The following is an 18,635-nucleotide window of genomic DNA, read 5'->3' on the forward strand; positions in this document are numbered from 1 at the left end:
TCGACAGAAATGAAATGAATGAAAACAAGATCTTTTAAAATTTCTCCAATGAACCAACAATCAAGGTCAGAGGACGGCAAACCTTTATTTTTAATTGATGGACAGGATGTGTCAAACTGTTTTTTTTAGACAAAGAAAACCATGTGGAAATTTAATTTCATCTGTGATTTATTTTCTTTTGGCAGGTTCATCGAACGACACAAGTTACTCTTTTAAAAAAGAATATTTATTTTTGATTTGTGATGTTTATTTATGATGAACAATTTTCCTTGTTTTTAATAATCACACCAGAAAAGCACTAACAATAATGTGGACTGCAATCAAGATTTAATTAAGATGCACAGGAACCTCGTTACCATGGCAACTCTTGCCATATTCCTGATGTGGCTGTGAGAAATCACCCAGCACCTTATGGTGTGTTAAGTTGTGTGCTCTATGTGTAAAATGTTTGTGTATATTCTTCTGTTTGTAGGAAAATAGTGCAGAGAAGTGCATTATGGTGCGCCACAGTGTCTTTTCTCAACGCTGCCACCAGGGGGTGCCAAAGTCAGGAATGTTCAAATTCAACACAGCAGCTTTAATGTACGACTCCGTTCACCTTTAAATACAATTGTAGGCTGAAATGCTGCAGTTGAGGAAGGCGCCACCCGACCAGCATCACCACAAGATGCCGATGCCAAAAACAGGATGTAGGTGTGATGGATATCGCAAGGAAGTCTCAGCTGTCAACAACATTATCTTCATAGTTCATTCGATTTGTACAGACATGAATGGAAACATGTTTCTGCATGGAAGGTAAAAAGTCAATCTCAAACTTACTATATTATTACTCATTGTAGTTAAGCCTGCTGATTTGTCCCGTTTATCAACACAGGCAGCAGCTGGAGCAACAGCTGCTGCCTGTGACACACGGCTCTCTGGGGCAATTATATGTTTAAAACCCTTAATGCGCCATCGCTATAATTTGTTTCAAAGAGTCACAGCTGAACACAAAGCCATGTTTTCAGATTCAATGTGACTTACACTCCTCAAATATATCATTCTCTCAGATTTCCCTCACAAATAAACATTCGCAAATCTGCTCAGAAGTCACGGAAAACATATTTGTATCTCCTGAGCTTCTTCAGTATCAAAACAACAGATGTCTGTACATTCATGCGCACATTGCAAACAGGAACTAATGGCTAATTCGACTTTAAATGGAGCCAATTTACCAAAATGTAAACAAATACAGGCTTTAAAAATGGGACAGAAGTTGTCTGACATCACACTTTCTGTTTACATCCCCTAAAGTCTGCATTTCCAAAACTTGGACCATGATTACTGTGTCTCCCAAAGAATAATAAGTGTTAGAAAATCCATTAATATAAACATTATCCATGTTTCCCTGTCAATATTTTATTTAACATTTCCAGATAATTACAAAGTGTGCTTTAGCAGTAAACGCACACCAGCAGGTTTTTATTGTGTTAATTGGTAAACAGACAATTTCACAGGCTTTTGTTTTCATCCTCACTGGAGATCATTGTGGAGACACAGTTAATGTTGCTTTGTCACTGATTGAGGCCGTGTACTTTCTCCTCAGTTACGTGTTCCTGCTAATTACAATAAAAAAAATAAAAAAAAGGCAAGACAATAAGCTCTGATAAATGATTATTACAAGAGCCTGTGTGCAAAAATTGAAGTGATATCATTATTAGAGGATTTTGTTACAAGCTAATCAGACAGAGATGGATTCATGCATGCTTAAAAAAAAAGGTCAAAGGATGTGCTTATTTCCTGTGTGTCACTGCTTAGATTTCTTCGGCCAAGTCCTCCAATATGTTCTTCATCTGGAGGAGAAAATAGAAAAAGAGAGGGAGGAGGGGGAGGGGGGAAGGGATGAGGGGGAGAAAGAAATTGCTTTGAATTCATAAGTATCCATTTTGCCTCCCAACCCCTGCATGATATTAACAAATCCATACAGGGAAGTGGTCTTGTTTGCAAAGTGTGTGTGTGTGTGTGTGTGTGTGTGTGTGTGTGTGTGTGTGTGTGTGTGTGTGTGTGTGTGTGTGTGGACGAGACAAAATCAGGCTGTATGCATAATTAAGATGTCAGTAAAGATTATAGTGAGCACGCACATAACACATAAACGCTCATTACCTCTGGCCATGTGATGAGTCCAACCAACCGTCCTCTCTCTGTGACAAATAAAGTCTGCGCTCCGACTACAATCAGGATATTTAGGGCCTGCAAGGACACAGAGGAAAATGGATCGGAAGTAACAAATTGCTTATCGTTTTGGGAAATATGCTTTATTTCTGCGAATCAGACGAGAAGATTGATTCTCTTCTCTTCTTCTCTTCTCTGTTACATGAGGAGATTGATTGATTGTCCTGTTAAATGAGGGCATAAAATAATAAGTGAAGAAAGAAATTGTCTGCCCATCTGCCAGCTATAAGCAACCTGGAACAATTCGGCCTTTAGCTGACAGGACAGTGTAGAGAGACGGGAAAGTGGGAAAGAGAGTTTGACCAGTAACTGAAACGTTGCTAAATGTCGCTGTGTGATTGTCACAAATGAGGAATGTTTTTTATTGTATTTATATTTTCATATTTATGTACTTTTGTCGCACTTTTTTAATTTTAATATTTATTCATATAGTATTAGTGTAGACGGACCACTGCTCACTTCTGTTTTTAATTTGCATTCATGTTGTGGCTTTTGTATTCCTCTTGTCGTACATAGACAGAAATGGAAAAGCGACTTCTTGCAGTGTTAGTGAGAGTAATGGGCTGTGAGTGTTTTGTGATAAACAACAATTATCCAGTTATTTTTTTTCTCTGTCTGTGCATGAAACAAAATGAGTTTTATTGTTGTTGGTAGCCGCTTACCCCTACTTCTTCTGTTTACAGTAAACAAGGCTAATTGCCTCTATGCTTCAGTATTATACTTAATGCGCAAACATGAAAGTTGCATCCATCTTCTCGTCTAAGTCTCAGAAAGAAAACAGATAGGAGTATTTCCCAAAGGGTCAAACTATTCCTTTTAACTGATCCAACCCAATGACATTTCCTACCTCCTGGACCGTGTTGTGAGGTGATAACAGGACAGAGGTTGGGTGAATGCAGCAGACCTCGTCCAGATGTTTCTCCGGAGTCTGAAGAGCAGCACAAACAGATTCATATTTGTGTGAGGTTTCTGTCAGATGAAATCTTTTCATGTGACGACACTGAGTATGACTTGAGAAACTGTGATTCACAGTTAAAACTGATTTCACACCTTCCTCAGTGTTTGCCTGGGGCGTCTCATCAATCTGTTTTCTATTCTCCTCAAGTATTTGTCTGTCACTGCACCATGTTTTAAAATGGATGTGTGGTGTCATAAAATGAGCCATTTTCCTGTCTGTACATCCTGCTCCCATCCTCTTTTTGGAGCTGTTCCACATTCAGTCAGCGTCAAAACGGATTGTAAAGACATGTCATGCCTTTTAAACATCATCAGACATTTCACTCGTCCACCTCCCTCTGAACTCTGCAGCTACCCGTCTGACTCCATCCAGTCTTTTACCTCAGTCTGAGAGTGACGCAGGAACATCAGCAGCTCCGATCGACGAACAAACCCCAGTAATATCTGCGTCTCTTCAACAGAGGAGGGAAGAGAGAAAAATCAATTTTCTTTGCCACAGTCGGTGATACGGGTTTAGAGTGTGTGCGGCTCTCTAGTGGGCTGCTAGTCGTCTGTTGCAAACTTAAAAATTCATTCATGGTGATTGCTGCAGAAGGGCTCAGCTGGCCGATTGACTATTTTCTCACACTTGTCAGCTCCCTATCGAGGCACTTTCATGCTGCTGAATTGCTTCAGCTTTCGTAATGGTTACAATTTTTCACTATTTCGCTGATTGTTGTCTGTTTTACTTTTAGGGGCTCTATGTGGTGTATGTGGTGTCATATCTGTGTTTGACCAGTATGAATCCAAGAATCTTTCTAAAGGATCCTGCTGATTTTTTTTGCCATTACTCCAATACATAAAATATATTTTATTTTTTATAAAAGAATTAAACAGCACATGATTCATTTCCTACAAGACTAGGGGGGATAATCAAATATTTTTGTCTGCGCACCATGTGAGTCCACCACAGGGATTTGTGTTTCACTGCTGGTGTTGACAACATGCTGAACCTCCGCTGGCCCAGCTGCTTTCTGAAGCTGCTCTGGTTTCGCTCCTAAAACCTGTCCGACTGGTGTGGAGGGAAGCCTGCAGAAGAGAGGACTCATGTCACGCCTGGAAACAAAAGCAGCTGAGGTTAAATGAAACGAACAGGTGCAATATATAATTTGACAATTCAATATTCAGATGATTCTTTTTTTTATCGAGGTTAATGCATTTACAAAGCTATTTCTGGGTTGTAAGAATTCACTAAATTAACGATTAGATTTTAATGTTGGCAAGAAAAGACACAAACAAGAGCAGATAACAGTAAACTGAGGTCCTAAGGTTGCAGTTACAGTGTGTTATAATCCCGGCTGGTGTAGTTTCTGCAGGGAAGAGCTACAAACCAGCAGTGAAAATGTTTACTTTATTCTAAAAATATTTTCAAGTAGTTTTAGGTGCCTAGCAGAAGGTGATCCATGAGATGTGTTCGAGGGGTTAGTCTGAGGAATACTTTCATGCTGAGTGCTTAGTAAGTGAATCATCTGGCAGATTTACCGTCTGGAAAAAGTACATTTCTTAGAGAGCTTAATGCATTAGAGATGGTTTACATGAACAGGTGTGAGAAACTGTTTTCAATTCAAAAATGTCCACATATATTGAAGACGTAATTTTTCTTCAGGTTTCTCTTCCTCGGAGCACGAATTGAAAATAATGTGGGTGGTTGATGGGGTTCTTAATCAGTAACAGTGACTCAGCTATTTCCTGGCTGGCTGCTGAGATTTTTAGCTGTTCAGAATCACGACATCCAACTTTCCACCTGCAGCGTTACTATGAGTGAGAATCAGATATCACAAAACTTTTCAGTCTCAACGGTTCAACCGCTTTTAGCTCAAATATAAGACAATGGACCTATTTTGGACCAATTTTGACCAATTGTTGGTTCTACCTGAGTGTAACTCCTTGGTAACTTGTTCATAAACCCTGTGCTTAATTGTCTGTAAACTTAGAATTTGTCTTGATTTAGGAAATATGCTAATTTACAGGTGACAGTGAATGCATCACTAAAGTTTGTCTGAACTGGTGAGGCGTTAAAACCAAAACCTAGCATGCTAATTTGTTGCATTCTACCTCTTACAAAAAGTACATTTGTTATCAGTATTCTACATGTTTATTGGATAAATTCTTATTCGTCTGTTTTGTTTAATGAACTGGTATGTCTGGTTGTTTGTACATTTTTAAATTTAAATAAATGGAAGTAAAAAAAAAAAAAAAAAAAAGCAACGTCAAATTTCCTGGTTACTGATTGGCTGGTGGGCGGGAAAACAACAATAGAGGTGAAGCAAGGTTGTGTGAGAGTAGTTCGCTTGTTTTCCTTTCTCTCGGGAGGAGAGGACGAAAAATCGCTCAATTTATATGAACTTTATGGCTGTGAGATTATTTTAATGTGAGCAAAGAGACACTGTGAGTGCAGTCGCCGCAGTTTTGAGTTAAACGCGGGTTTTTGTGTTTGTTTTGGCTAAGCTAACAGCCACGCTACCGCCAAGCTAGTGTATCTGGACTTCATTAGCTTCGGCGCTAACCTCCCGTTAGCACAGTAGAGGATGTCTTCAGCCTACACCGAGGGAGGAGAGGAAACCAGGTAGAGCACTGGGTGACCAGGTAATCTGGACTCCCAGTAGGAGTAACTTAGTCTCATGGATGGTCACCTTGAGCGGCTGTCTTCTCATGATTGGCTGAATGAACACTAGCCACGATCAGGCCTTTATCAGAGGCGTTAGAATCTGGCATTTTTGTTGATCATAGTGATATAATTTGATTATGCCCTCCATTAGAGTATGAGTGATGTTATATTGTTGAATCCTTTAGAGTGTGTTAGGTAAAGGTGCGAACGTTTAATTGGTTAATTAATTTATTAATTGCAGATTTGCCGTATTTTTTGTTTAATGGACATTTAGTAGAATATTTACCTACTGAAGAGAAATCTTTAAATTCTGTATTTGTTCATGTGGGATTTGCTTGGATAGCTAACAGAATTATAGCTACCACTATTTTATTTTATTTTATTTAAATTTAGGGCTAATTTCTGGTTAATAAACCTTTTGAGTTGATGAGTTAAATGTTAAGTATTAAGTAGATATTAAGTGTTAAGTAGAATGATTCCTTTTACCAATATTCATCTTTTAGAGGAGGTTTAAAGGTGCTTTATAAATGAGACCACACACGTATTCTTTTATACAGTAGACAGCCACCCACTCACTTAAGTATGCTTGTCATTATTAGCAGTATATGGTACAGTTAGAAATGTGCTGCATGAGAATTTTCACTGCTTGACAAAAAATATTATTGATAATATTATTAGGATTAGGGCTGCACGGTGGTGCAGTGGTTAGCGCTGTCGCCTCACAGCAAGAAGGTTCCGGGTTCTTTCTGTGTGGAGTTTGCATGTTCTCCCCGTGCCAGTGTGGGTTCTCTCCGGGTACTCCGGCTTCCTCCCACAGTCCAAAGACATGCAAATGGGCACTAGGCTAATGAGATACTCTAAATTGACCATAGGTGTGGCTGTGAGTGTGAATGGTTGTCTGTCTATATGTGTTTGCCCTGCGATGGACTGGCGACCTGTCCAGGGTGTACCACGCCTCTCGCCCGAAAAGATGCTGGGATAGGCTCCAGCCCCCCCGCGACCCTACTAGAGGATAAGTGGTAGAAAATGAATGAATGAATTATTAAGATTAGGATTGCAGATTTGGTTCTTACGCTTAGAAAATGCCAAAGGCTTATCATCACATATACCTAAGTGTTATCGTGCTCAGCTGTCAGCAGATGAGCCCACTATTGGCACACATGGGCAGAAACATGGGCCATATCTCTGACTGTGCTGAAACTATTTAACAGCTGATCATCCAAAAACGAGGGTATCTTTCAATCAGCCTGACACTGTTTTTTAACTCACCAGGGGCATGCCTTCCTCAGCGAGGGCAGATGTGGGAGCCTCTTACTGATAGAGAGGGCGTCATAGAAAGATGGGCGGTGCCCAGAGCGAGCCAGGGCATTCGCCAGGAGGGTGGCCAGGAGAACCGGAACAGCGTGGCTGAACTGGCCAGTCAGCTCTATCGCCAGGAGAGCTGGGGACAAGGTGTGTGTCACAGCCCCGGATAGTGCTGCTGCACCTTCAAGGCAGAAAACATATTAAGGTGCACCTTAAGGTACTGATACTGCAGACTTGTGGAGCCCACTGTACAATGAACAATCTGAGGAAAGTAAATATTTACATCTTCTTGGGATAAGTTTACATAATGATCAAATTTATAGACATTGGTATAAAATATTGGCTCCTGGAGGATGTAGGCCTACAAAACCTTACACTGATTAGTGCAATATTCAGAATGGAGGTACATGGAAGAGGGTGATAAACACTGTACATCTGCAGGCAAGTCTACATGTCATTGCTATTAGCTCCAAAAAGCTGTTATTGTTTTTCTACCGGCCAGTGCGTAGCCCCCAGGATTAATGGAAACCCACTGCTGGCCTGAAGTCATTCCACTGCAAAGCACACGAACCACTACTTCTCCAAGCAATCGGCCCAAAGCTGCTCCTAGAAAACAGAAATTAGAAAAAAGAAAAACACCAGAGTAGTTTCTTTATGTTTAGGGAAAACTTTACTTTAGAGGATGCAGCGAGGCAAATTCCCCGCGATTGAATTAAAACTCGAGCCATTCAGTTATTCTGGCAAAATAAGCTTTCCCTTCACTCACCATAGACAAAGACTGGCATGAAGTATCCAGCTGGCACAGGCAGAGTGCAGGCGAGGACCAACATCCACATCTCAGAAGCAACAACAGAGACACAGACTGTGAAATCTATGAAACATCTGAACAGCCACAACAGCTCAATTATAGCACATAGTAACATTGCAGATGAGTCACTGTCTGTGTGCAGGGAAATGTCTGCAGTGCACAAATGAATATTGAATCATGTCCATTCTACCTTAGCATATGGTAATAGGAGGAAAAGCTGTCATGGTAAATGGGTTCTACTGGGAAAGTGACTCCCAGTGTTAAAGCATCAGAGATTCTTTACTTCAGCTGCTCGAAGAGACAGTTCACAACGCGGAAACGTAAACAAGGTTTTCCTTCCGCTTAGAGCGCAAATTGACAATGTGAGTGGTTGATGCTTTTCTTCATCAATACCAGTGACTCAGCCATTAGTTTGCTGCTGAGGTTTCTTGCCGTTAACAATCGCAAAATTCATCCGTCCACCTGCAGTGTTTCTGCGAGTGAGCATCAGGCAGCATGAGATGTCAGCCTCAAAGGTTAAACAGTTTTTAGCTTGCTTACTCTGTTGTGAAAATGTCAATCACTGTGTGTCAATTATTGGTCACTGTGACCCAAAGGAACAAGAGGAGTCCTGAGTAGCTGAGCCCGGATCCTTGTTGTGATTCCTGGTGGTTATCAGTGCAGCTTGACAGAGATAAAAGACTCCTTAATTGGCCTTTGCATTCTTTGTACCTTCATGAGCAGAAAGAAGGCCAAGGAGAGGTGGACAGGGCTCCCTGATGAGGTCCACTCCAACAAAGGCTCGGGCTCTGAATGCACAGAGGCATTATGGGATTGACAGCTCCATTGCCTGCTATCCAGTAAGGAGGTAAGGAGCTGCTTCGTGGTGTACTGTGAAGGAGATAACTCATTCAGATTACTTTAATATGAAACAAAAGGTCAACATTAAATGATAAGGCAGCGTTACTGTATATTTTTTGGCTTATTTTCTCACTTTGTCTGTGGCGCTCAGCTAAAATCCATTTGTTCAAATATAAAGGTTCATTTTTAACGAAGAATAAAGAGTCTACAGACATGCTAACAATGCTAGCATGATGATATTTAGAAGATAATGTTGAACATGTTTGTTTTGTAGCTCAGCAAGTTATCAAGCTAATGTTTGCTAATTAGCACTAAACAAAAAGCACAACTGAAGCTCATGCAACAATTTCCGGGATATTCTAACACAGTTGTGTAACGACAACGACAAACATTGCCATCCATGGAGCCACATTGCTAGCTTGGCTAAAGTCATTTCCTTAGACAGTGGAGGACTCTAGAGTTTAGCCTCGTTCATAACCTCTGAGTTTACACCCAGTATTCATTGATTCAAATGGGCTGAAACAGGGAAATGGTGACAGGAAATGTGTAGCTATGAAGGTCGCTATAAATTGGAGGCCTATTTGTTGGGGACTATTTTTTAGCAGTGGATTATTACACATTTTGTGCCCTAGTGAGTATTTACAAAATGCTTGGTTTAATACAAGTTGATAATGCTGTTAAAGCGTTAAGTACATCAGTAATGTTTGTTCACATTTCCTATATCCAGTATGGCTCCATCTCATTAGTTGCATCCACAAAAATTAGGGCCTGCTGCTGATGCCCACCTTAGACGCCATGTGTTGTCCAGCAAAGTGGGGAAACGTCACAGATGCCAGGAGGAAGGCCACCATGCCTGAGTACAGACCCTTCCTGCAGAGAGGTGTTCACAAATACAGGCACCGTTCTTATAATGTCACTCTGGTTTTGGTAATTCAAATTGAAATTTAGTTTTAATAAGTTGAGTGCTATGTGTGACATCATGACAATAAACATTAGCACTAGACCAGCTCTCCTCTTTTTCCAATTGATGCTATCAAAGGTTTACAACATTTTACTTCGCTCAGATTTCTTCTATTTAAAAAAATAATAATTTTTTTCTTTTTGCTATATATAAAAATTTCTAAAGTTGATGCAAAATATCAGTATTTTTAATGGATTTTATGGTAAAAAAAATTTTTTTAGGGGCACTGGCCGTTGAATCAGCTTGAATCAATAAAAGACTCAAAGTCTGTCTTATACAGCTGGTGACTCATCACTGCGTCACTATAAGGTTTTGAAATTGTAAGGATTGAGCTCTCACTCTGACGTCAGCAACTTGATGAAGACTGGGTTTGTTTTGGTAAATTGCAGGATCCACCGATGGCAGGCGAGGTAGCAGCAGCTCACGGCTCCACACAGCAGCCTGTTTCCAGACAGAAAGCCAACTGAATCCACAATGAGAGACGAGAGGCTTATTTTAACCCGGGCAGCAATAGACTATTGGAAGTCATTAGACTTGGGGGAAGTCGTGAAAAGGGGGGAGGAGGAGGAGGAGGAGGCCAGGAAATGATTGAATGAATAAAAAAAACTAAATGCCAAGTAGATAGGAAGGAAAACACATCAGAACTGGTCAAAGGATTTTCATTGTGACTGATATGAATATAAATATCAAATGTCAGTTCTTATTTGTAAGACGGAAACAAATGGATAAATAAACTTACCCCAGGAAAGCAAACAGCAGGATCTCCAGTGGGTAGAAAGGTAAAGAAGTGGGGAAATCAGTTTTGAACAACGCCTGAAGAGTCTCTGAGGACACAACACAAACATCAGTTATCCCTCCTATTTCTCCCGCAGACGTTCAGAATCTAGTCTCCTTCAATTTATTGCACATATTTTACTGAAATTTACAATCTGTTTAAGTGTTTCTGCTAATTTTGCCAAAGCTGATGTTTCCTGTTAATGTCGTGACAAGACATTAAAAAAATCACTGTAAATGTAAAGTCCTTTTTTACTTTATTGGGACTAGAGAATCTTAATGAGGCTCCAACACTGTGATTAGTGAATATTAAAACAGTATGAAACTGTTTACAGAATGACTCACAATAAACAATAAAGATATTAAACATTGAGCACAAACACAATCATTTCTGTTTTTGAAATGTAAAATTGTTATTGCCGTGTAAATTGCAAAACTGTTAAATTACGTGTATCGGCTGATTTTGTCTTTTCTTTTTGTGTATGATTGTGAGGCGACACATTCTGTGTTTATAATGACCAATTTATGTGCGGGAAAATGGCGTGTGCATGGTCTTTGTGTGTACGCATCATGTAGTGGGAAGTGGTGTCTGTGTACTTTTGGCCATATAGTACAGCCGACACATGAATATATATATCCTTGATATTAACTCGTTACTGGGCTTGTGGTCCCTTTTTCTTCAGGGCTGGGTGCCATCGGCTCTACAGTGAACCTTCTCCTTGTTGACCATGAGGGGGCGACCAGGGCCTCCATTACCTGCATCCCCACTCCACACTGAGAACAGGCGGAAGGTCAGCGTCCCGCAGGTGGCTGAGAAGAAACACGGGAGGTAATGCCTCCGGGCGAAGTGAGAAGACATCACCTCCACACTGAACAACACACCTACAGGAGGGGGGGGGGCAACAGAAACACATTAAGTCACTTTAGACAAACAGCAGAAGGTATTGTCAAGTATAAACAGTATATTGCTATAAGTCAGGTGTTAATAGATTCATGTTTTATGTTAATCATCACATTTTGAATTTATCTTAAACTTGGAGTGTAAATGGAGTTTGAACCTGAGGTGCTAAACCCCCCTCCCCCTCAAAATATAGGGCAGAGGAGATGAAAGGAGAAAGAGGTGAGAGGAAAAGGTGAACATGTAAACATGATGGAGGAGCAGAGGTGTGAGGGAGGATAAAAGGGAAGAGGAAATATGTGAAGCTCATTTGCTCTTCAAAGGTTACGGAGGAAACATTAACCAGACCCGTGTGAGGAGGATAGACGTAGAGCGAGTAGATAAACAAACATCAGCTGGTTCTCTCACCGCTGACGGGCGCGCCGAAGCAGCTGGCTACCCCAACCGCAGCTGCTACAACCAGCATCTCTCCAGCTGCTTTGTCCTAAAAGACAAAGAATCTGTAATGTAACATCTGATTCATGAACTTCTCATGTACAACAGTACGTTACAATAACGGACGTGATGATTTTTTTTCTTATTGTCCCACATCCTGGGGAGAAAACTCACTGCTTCTCCAGTTTATACGAATCAAACCGCATCTTGATTTAAAGCAAGATTTACCTTGGACCTATTTCATTAATATATATTTAAACATATAATGTAGTATATTATTTGTAATGAATCATTAATAGTTAAATGTGCTGATAAAGCACCAGGTAACTCTCTGTATTTCGCAGTGTAACTGAGTTTTAAATCTGTTAACCGTGCGTTTTACATCAACCAGCAATGATTGGTTTGCCAAGAGGGAAGTAACCGTGGCCACAGAGATGAAGTAGGTTGTAATTTGCACGTAGTAATAATATGAAATATTAATGTATAACAGCCTGCAGGTTCTACAGTGTTTTACCTTGATACTCTGTGTTGTGCTCAGCACTCGTTGAAGAGAGTTTGGATGTGTGTTCCTGTAATCTGGACTCAAGGTCTTCTTACCGGCTACGAGGTTCAGCATGAACGCACACACTCAACTTAAGCATTAATTGTGTTGTTATGTTTTACAACATGTCAAGTGTCGGATAAATCCAATATTCAATCTCCTTTTATTTCTGTTCTGGTTTCCACCAACTCCTGAGGGAAATATCTGGTTAATTAGCTGCTTAATACTCCACTGTACTTCCCCAGCTCGTCCCTTTTTAAGGGTAGATCCTTTATTACTGTTGAGATGTGTACTGTCAGACGATGATCCTTTATTAGTCCCACAGTGGGGAGATTTGCAGTATTACAGTATTGTGGACAACACAAAGAAAAGAAAACTGCAAAATGTCAATATCAAATACCACAAAAAAGATAGATAATAAATAGTAATATAATATGTGCAATTAGATATTTAAATATAACAACAATGATTGGCACATGGTGACTTTACGATGATTTTACCTTCTTATTGTCTCGTATTGGAGAGCAGAGTTTGCTCAGGTACGCTCCCACCATGCTGGAAAGATGCACTAATGGACCCTGATGATAAACACACAGTTTTAAAGAATAGCTACAGATTGTGTATTACAAACAATCATACTGAGACGTCTCTCACCACTTTGCCCAGGAAGACGGTGCTGCCGGCTGCCAGCGTACAGATAAGGCCCAGGAACTTGGTGAACAAATTAGTGAGAGACAAATAATGAGGCATTTTGATGCCGGCCAGCATGGTTCTCACCTCTGGTATCCCCGAGCCTGAGGAGAAACAAGCAACAGGACGCACTGAAGCAATCAAAAAGTTCAATAAGAGCTATTCAAAGTGAATCCACGAATGATTTCAGAATAATTTGATAGAGGGTAAAGGAGGATGGAAAGCTCTTCTGGGAGATTTAAAGGACAATCGGTACAACAAAAAAACACACAATTTAAAAAGAAGCATTATTCAGTTTGTGATTGGTAACGTTAACGCCGTCATAACTAGACGCCACGTCTCCAGTTTGGTGAGATTTCTCCGGAGAACCCGGTCACATCAATCAACCTCATTTCTACTTTCTGGGTCCCTCTGAAAGCTTTGTCTCGGTGGTGTGCACAGATGCAGACTGTAAACATGAACCCAAAGAAAGTTCCCTGCTTCCTGGAATTACATTACATCTTTGATAGACAGATAAGATCGTATTTGACTTTTCTTATGTACATCTCCCTTTACAGCTCACTGCATTTTAAAGATAGGATCACATTTGACTTTTTCTCATTGCCGTTTACTTTAGATAGAAAAGAAAGATGATTCTATCTCTCTCTGTGAAGACACAGAGGGGAAAAAGAAAGTGTGTGAACGTTGTGGAATTACGTCTTTTTATTTATGAATATGTCTAAAAAATATGTTGTATTTTCCTTTTTAGTTCATTTTAACAAACTTTAAAGTTTAAATCATTAATTAAAGTTATTTCAGCTTTCAGAGTAGCTGCGCCTTTCTGGACAGACCTGTGGAGAAGGGACAGATGTTGTGGGAGAAGGATGACGCGACAGCACAGAGGCATGATGGGTAAAGTGTCCAACAGAAGAACTGCAGCAGACTATTGCCCTCCAGCTTCGTATAAAGCCACTGGTGAGCTACGAATGAGGTGAGAGAGAGAGAGAGAGATCAATCATCTCTGTTTTTTGTTCTGTGTGTGTGTGTGTGTGTGTGTGTGTGTGTGTGTGTGTGTGTGTTCGTGTCTCTACCTGTCAGCAGCTTTGTTACACTAAGGTCCATGAGGAAGCTGAGAAAGGCCATCAAAATGCCGAGAGCAGCATAGCCATACCACTCCATCCCACACACTGCTCCCAAGCAACACCTCAGCTGCAGCAGACGCTCTGGAGACATGAATGTGGGTTAGCCTTCAATAGTTTAATTTGTGTCTCAGATACTTGAGATAAAAAAAAGAAAGACATTAAAGTGAAATACTGTTTGTGAAGTGACGTTTTCTGGGTAAAAACTGATGCTGAAATACAGAGATTGTAAGATAAGTGGCTGGAGGACTGCATTCATTTGCAGAGCCTGATATTGTGCACTGTACATTATCTAAATGGGAATTATATGCCTGCAGCGTCCAGCTTGAGCCCTCTAACAGCTCTTTTTCACTGCAGGCCATTCTCTTGGATTCTGCTTTAGTTTCCACTGTTCTCCACCCGCTTCGTTCCTGGAGCTAAATCTAGGAACTAATGCTAAAACTTCCCAAACCAGCCAAAGTCAGTGGGATGCTTCATCTGGGAACCTCGTGCCAGTGCAAGTTGTAGATTTTGATAAATCAGGTGGCCTGCTGGTGGCGCTACATGCAAAGTCACAGGAATCACCAAAGTCATTAGGATTCATTCTCTGTTCAGTTCAGTCAGTGTTTGACCACACACACACACACACACACACACACACACACACACACACACACACACAGTTCCAGGCTGTCATAAACATAGACTCATATATATACAGTATATGTGTGTGTGTGGGTGTGGGTGTGGGTGTGTAGACGATGCATTGGCCGCTGAAACGTACGTCTACGTCGCTGCACATATTGAACTGGGCAAGACCGGGTCTGTAAACAAGTGTAAGGAAACGGGAGGAGCTGTGGGGTTTTATGGATTAAAAAAAGCTCTATAACGTTTCAATGAGTCGTTCTTATATTCGAGGGTTTATGATGTACGTGGAGTAAAAATAAATATGTCCTCATGGAAAACAGTGATTACAGCCTAAACTATTGCGATTCTAAGTAACTGGAGAAATATAAATGTTATCGCTCCTCCATTTATTCCTGTTTGTTCACAGGGCAGTCTTGCCGGGGCCAATATGGCGGTGAGTTGGCGACGTATATATGTCTATGGTCATAAGTATTAGGCTCGAGGAGGCCAGCTGGAGTCAGACATTAGAAGTGAAAAGGTGAATGTGTATTATGACAATAATAACAAACCACTTATTTTACTCACTGATCAAACACTACATAAAATGACTGGTTTGTAAAATACGGCGGAAACACAAAGAGGAACCTCGTGCCGAAGCTTCACAAGGTTCTTAAAAGCTGAAGGTCACGTGTTGCCTCGAGGCTGTTCGGTGGAAATGGGCTGTAAGACTCTAAGGATCTTAATCTGGATTGTGGTCAGATACAGAGATAACAGAAGAACATGGACCACATGAAGGTCATTTAACAGTAAAATAATAATATGAAGCTGAAATTACAGCACATGTAAAGAGCATTTAAACAGTAGCAGTGACTATTAATGAAGCATAAAAATCAATCAGCTTTGAGGAAAACAGTCACAGTCTGTCTCCCACTGACTCTTAATTAATAAAAATACACATTTAAATAGCACGATTATATAAAAATCTACGATGGCATTGATTGTGTCGTCCTTGAGCTCAGCAATAATCAATAATACTCAGCTTCTTGTGTGACGTCACAAACGAAACAGAGATCGGCTGCGAAACAGCAACTCTGTGACGTATCGATTCTGTCGGCATCGATCGGACACTAATGATTTTCACACTTCAGTCTGACCTTTGACAATCGCACGGGGCCGTCGGCATGGTTTCCATGGATCAGAGAGGAGCGGACTCTTATTATGGGATGCCTCAGATTGATTTTCTCGCTCTTGGTTGTTGCTCCCTCTGTCTGTTTCACTCCCAGAAACTTCGTGCAGGTTCTTCATTTTCCCTTGAAATGTTTGTGTTGGAGGTGATTAACACACTCAAACAAACACGGCGAGAATAAAGGATTTAAAATAAAATAGTTACTGCAGAATACAAATACAGATACACTTACCTTGTGTTATATCTCTCTGTATGGTTATATGTGTGTGTAGTGTAGGTGAGTTGACCTCTGGTAAAGTATTAGCATACAGGTGATGGAGCAGTCACGGTTGAAAAGGCAGCTAATATTAACTCTTTGGAGGAACATTGAGAGACGCCCCTTCATCTGCCTTTATCGCAGACGTGCAGCGAGACAGAAAAAAACATTTTCTCTCAGATTTTTAATTGATTCCCGGCGATACGATCAACGACTGCAGAAAAACATAATCTCATAATCCCAGAAATGTAAACGAGATAGAACAACAGGAGCGACAGGTGATTATCATGATAATATAGCAGCTTCATGGATATGATACATATATAGATATATTACCAAACTACACTTTACAAGGTCAAGGAAGAACTTCCATGCTCCAATAATAATGAATATCAATACTTACCTGCATTTTGTGATAATTTTCAATTTCCAGACTTTATAGATTTGCTACAAACGCCCCGTTCAACGCAGATCACTGCACTCTGTATTCTCTGGTCATGTGGCTTCCTCTGCATACTCGTCGTAAGGTACACTGGTTTCCACTCATTTATAAAACTCTTCTTGGATACTCATGCCTCTATTTAAGTCAGTTATTGCACAATACACGTTCTTCTTCTACGTCCAGCGCATCCTCCAGTCTGCTGCGGCTGATGATTGGAATTTGTTACAAAAAAACACTAAAATTGGACAAATTTGTCTCTTGCTGCTTTTAAAGGCCATTTTTATATATTTTGTTAAACAATACTTGATGTTTTACTTCTGTTTAATTTGATTAATTAGTCTTTTTTGTTTTCTTTGTGTTTTTGTTTTCCTCCTCCCCTACGAATGTTTTCTGCCGTCATTATTAAGAATTTGTTCTGGATATCTTGCCTGGTGAAATAAAGTCTAAATAAATTAAAAAAACAAAAAAAACAACGGAAATTTGCAGAGAAATATAACAGGACTTGGTAACTATGTCTGGAAGAGATTTTATCAAACAGAATGGGAAAGACATTCACTTTAATGTAAATGAGAAACCAAGTCAGATGAAGATCTTTCAACAACTGAAGCAGTAAATTATACAGTAACATTAAGGAAAAATGGTATTTGACAGCTGACTTCTGTGGTTCACAGCTGTTACCCAGACCACGCATTTACTGCACACCCTGTTGGAAATGTTATTTCAGTTTATAACAGATATTTACCTAATTTAAATTTTGACTTTTACAACCTTTTTCAGAAGCAATTTAACGGTCAGTGTGACTGAAGTGAAGATGTATGTGACTTTTCTCTCCTCATTCACAGCTCATCCTGCTGAGAGCAGCTCCTTCATCATCACCTGTCCTCCATGAAGAAACCCCCCCCCCCCCCCCCCCCGGTTTCCTTACCCCATAACAGGTGATACTCTCTGCACTTAAAAGAACATCTTCTGTCTATTTTCTGTAATAATGTCAGCTTCACCGGTGTATATCAAAAACCATTTTGAATCTCTAGTATGAACAGTTAAATTAACCATTTTACTTTTTTTTTTCCTCTCCAAAACCCCCTTCGCAGAGCCCCTGATGACGCGTGTGTCGCCGCCACTTCAAACACCTTCATTTGAAAAGGACCAGAAAAAGACGTTGAGCGTCAGACAATAATCAAGAACCGACACTTTGAAAGAAATCAGCAAACTTCAGCGGCCTGCTCAAGGTTAAGGTAATCATTGTTCAGATCTGGACACACACACACACACACACACACACACACACACACACACACACACACAATCCTTAGTTAATGTTTATTTTCCCTGTAGGCCTTCAATTAGCACTTGTGTTATTTTAGAGATTTGAAATCTGCATGCAATGAGCATCAATCATACACACACACACACACACACACACACACACACACACACATATGCATATACCACAGAAATGTACACACATACAGACTGCTCTTCTCAGTATAAAAAACTGTTACCATGGAAACAGCACACTGAGATTAATAGAGAGCCAGACAGGAGGTTACTTTACTTTTCTCTCACACAACCATCAGAGAGTTTCTCCTCTGACAAAGGAGAAAATAACCAAATCAAATGTCACAGTTTCCAAACCACAAAACTGAATATGAATACATTTACAAATAAATCTAATATTTTATTTGAAAGCGAAAAGTCCCGAGACGAGCGCTCTCTGTTTTCACTCAGAGGAATCTGTCAGAGATCAAAGTGGAAAGTCCAAATGAAATGAAATCAGTGGTGTTAATGTGGTTTTCTAACAACAGTATTTCAGTGAAGCCAGAGGGAAACACAATATTGATTCACCAATCAAAACAACTTGAGATCTACTTCAACCAAATCCAGTGGTCTGTAACGCAGCAACATGACGCACTGCTGTTACATATCCTGCACTTCATTTGTGCATTTACGCTTATAATAT

At 40.2% G+C, this 18,635-nt stretch overlaps 1 protein-coding gene across 1 annotated transcript; it reads right to left on the minus strand.

The window, feature by feature from the left end:
* Nucleotides 1-1,390: 1,390 nt before the first annotated feature.
* Nucleotides 1,391-16,096, minus strand: clcnk (chloride voltage-gated channel K). Its single transcript, XM_023407854.2, has 19 exons — nt 15,946-16,096; nt 14,138-14,269; nt 13,898-14,026; nt 13,032-13,171; nt 12,878-12,955; nt 11,810-11,885; nt 11,260-11,385; nt 10,469-10,553; nt 10,069-10,170; nt 9,554-9,638; nt 8,640-8,798; nt 7,887-7,956; nt 7,616-7,726; nt 7,085-7,301; nt 4,103-4,236; nt 3,550-3,620; nt 3,059-3,139; nt 2,143-2,229; nt 1,391-1,832 (listed from the first exon to the last, which is right to left on the minus strand). The coding sequence occupies exons 1-19, from the start codon at nt 16,094-16,096 to the stop codon at nt 1,794-1,796; spliced, it is 2,073 nt and encodes a 690-aa protein (XP_023263622.1). The 3' UTR covers nt 1,391-1,793.
* Between the last annotated feature and the right edge of the window lie 2,539 nt (nt 16,097-18,635).

Source organism: Seriola lalandi, unplaced genomic scaffold (assembly GCF_002814215.2).
Source record: "Seriola lalandi dorsalis isolate HSWRI2012SDOR001 ecotype SW California unplaced genomic scaffold, Sedor1 jcf7180002054349, whole genome shotgun sequence".
NCBI lineage: Eukaryota > Metazoa > Chordata > Actinopteri > Carangiformes > Carangidae > Seriola > Seriola lalandi.

What these genes read in the sequence shown, in the direction of transcription:
- clcnk (XM_023407854.2), bottom strand. Translation starts at nt 16,096, where the DNA reads ATGAAGAACCTGCACGAAGTTTCTGGGAGTGAAACAGACAGAGGGAGC. An exon ending in CTGCTGTTTGCTTTCCTGGG is followed by an intron (nt 10,171 to 10,468) that starts GTAAGTTTATTT and finishes GTCTGGAAACAG; the next exon opens with GCTGCTGTGTGGAGCCGTGA. An exon ending in CATGCCAGTCTTTGTCTATG is followed by an intron (nt 7,727 to 7,886) that starts GTGAGTGAAGGG and finishes TCTGTTTTCTAG; the next exon opens with GAGCAGCTTTGGGCCGATTG.